Source organism: Manacus vitellinus, unplaced genomic scaffold (genome assembly GCF_001715985.3).
Source record: "Manacus vitellinus isolate BGI_N305 unplaced genomic scaffold, ASM171598v3 scaffold_236_pilon, whole genome shotgun sequence".
Lineage (NCBI taxonomy): Eukaryota > Metazoa > Chordata > Aves > Passeriformes > Pipridae > Manacus > Manacus vitellinus.
In genome coordinates this window covers 16,887-17,993 of record NW_021939691.1, presented here as the reverse complement: position 1 = coordinate 17,993, position 1,107 = coordinate 16,887, and the positions used below count along the sequence as shown (strand labels likewise).

Here is a 1,107-nt window from a genome sequence, read left to right as displayed (position 1 = left end):
GATGAGGTTGGCGGAACTAAGGAGTTTTTCGGCTGGAATTTGGCCCAGAGGGAGCTGCCGGGCTCCGGCCTGAAGCTGAAGAGCACGCTTTCCCGGTGCTCCGCCGCGCCCTGCCGGGCCCGGGCCGGCCGTACCTCCGGCCAGCTGCTTCTCCAGCTCCTCCCGGACCACGGGCGACGTCAGGTGGATGGTGAGGCTCAGCGGGGGCTCCTTCGTGTTCTTGATGACGATGGCGGCGTCGCCCACCGACTGGATGACCTCGTACTTGTCCTCGGTGATCGCCTGCAACGCCACGGCCCCGCTCAGCTCCCGAGCCGGGGAGACTGCCCGCGGCCCTTCCCGGCCAAAGCCCAGCGCCCGGAGCAGCCTGGAGCAGCCTGGAGCAGCCTGGAGCTGCAGGAGGTGTCTGCCCGCCCACGGCAGAGGGTTGGAGATCCCTGGGCATGCAGGAGCCTTGAGGTCCCCTCCAAGCCAAACCATTCCATGATTCCATGGCTCTGGAGCACCTCTGCTCCAGGGACGGGCTGGGAGAGATGGGGGTGTTCAACTGGAGAAGGGAAGGCCCCAGGGAGACCTTAGAGCCCCTCCTGGGGGGAGCCTAAAGCTCTGCCTAAAGGGGCTCCAAGAGAGCTGGGAAGGGACTTTGGGCAAGGGCCTGGAGGGACAGGACCAAGGGGAATGGCTTCCCACTGCCAGAGGGCGGGGTTAGATGGGACACTGGGAAGGAATTCCTCCCTGTGAGGGTGGTGAGGGGCTGGGCTGGGGCTTCCCAGAGAAGCTGTGGCTGCCCCATCCCTGGAAGTGTCAAAGGCCAGGTTGGACGGGGCTTGGAGCAACCTGGGATAGTGCAGGGTGTGCTGGTGGAAGGGGCGGGATGGGATGAGCTCCAAGGCCCCTTCCAACCCAAACCTTTCCTGATTAATGAGAAGTTCGTTTAACAATCCCAAAGAACCTCTGAAAGCGACTTTTCCAAGCCGGAAGGTGGGCACCGGAGCGACCCCAAAGGAATTCTGGCGGCCCCACTCACCGCCAGCTGCACCCCCAGGTTGTCGGCGACCTTCTCCAGGAGCTTGGCCGTGGGTTTGTCTTTGCACAGCAGGACCAGCT

At 64.0% G+C, this 1,107-nt stretch overlaps 1 protein-coding gene across 1 annotated transcript in view; it reads right to left on the bottom strand.

Moving 5' to 3' along the window:
- LOC103757269 (interleukin enhancer-binding factor 3-like) overlaps positions 1-1,107 on the bottom strand; it is a gene marked incomplete at its 3' end in the record, with an annotated part of 14,098 nt that overhangs the window by 11,488 nt on the left and 1,503 nt on the right. The window contains 2 exon segments of the mRNA XM_029959922.1: positions 135-282; positions 1,028-1,105. Of these exon segments, the coding sequence (XP_029815782.1) occupies positions 135-282; positions 1,028-1,105 (226 nt within the window).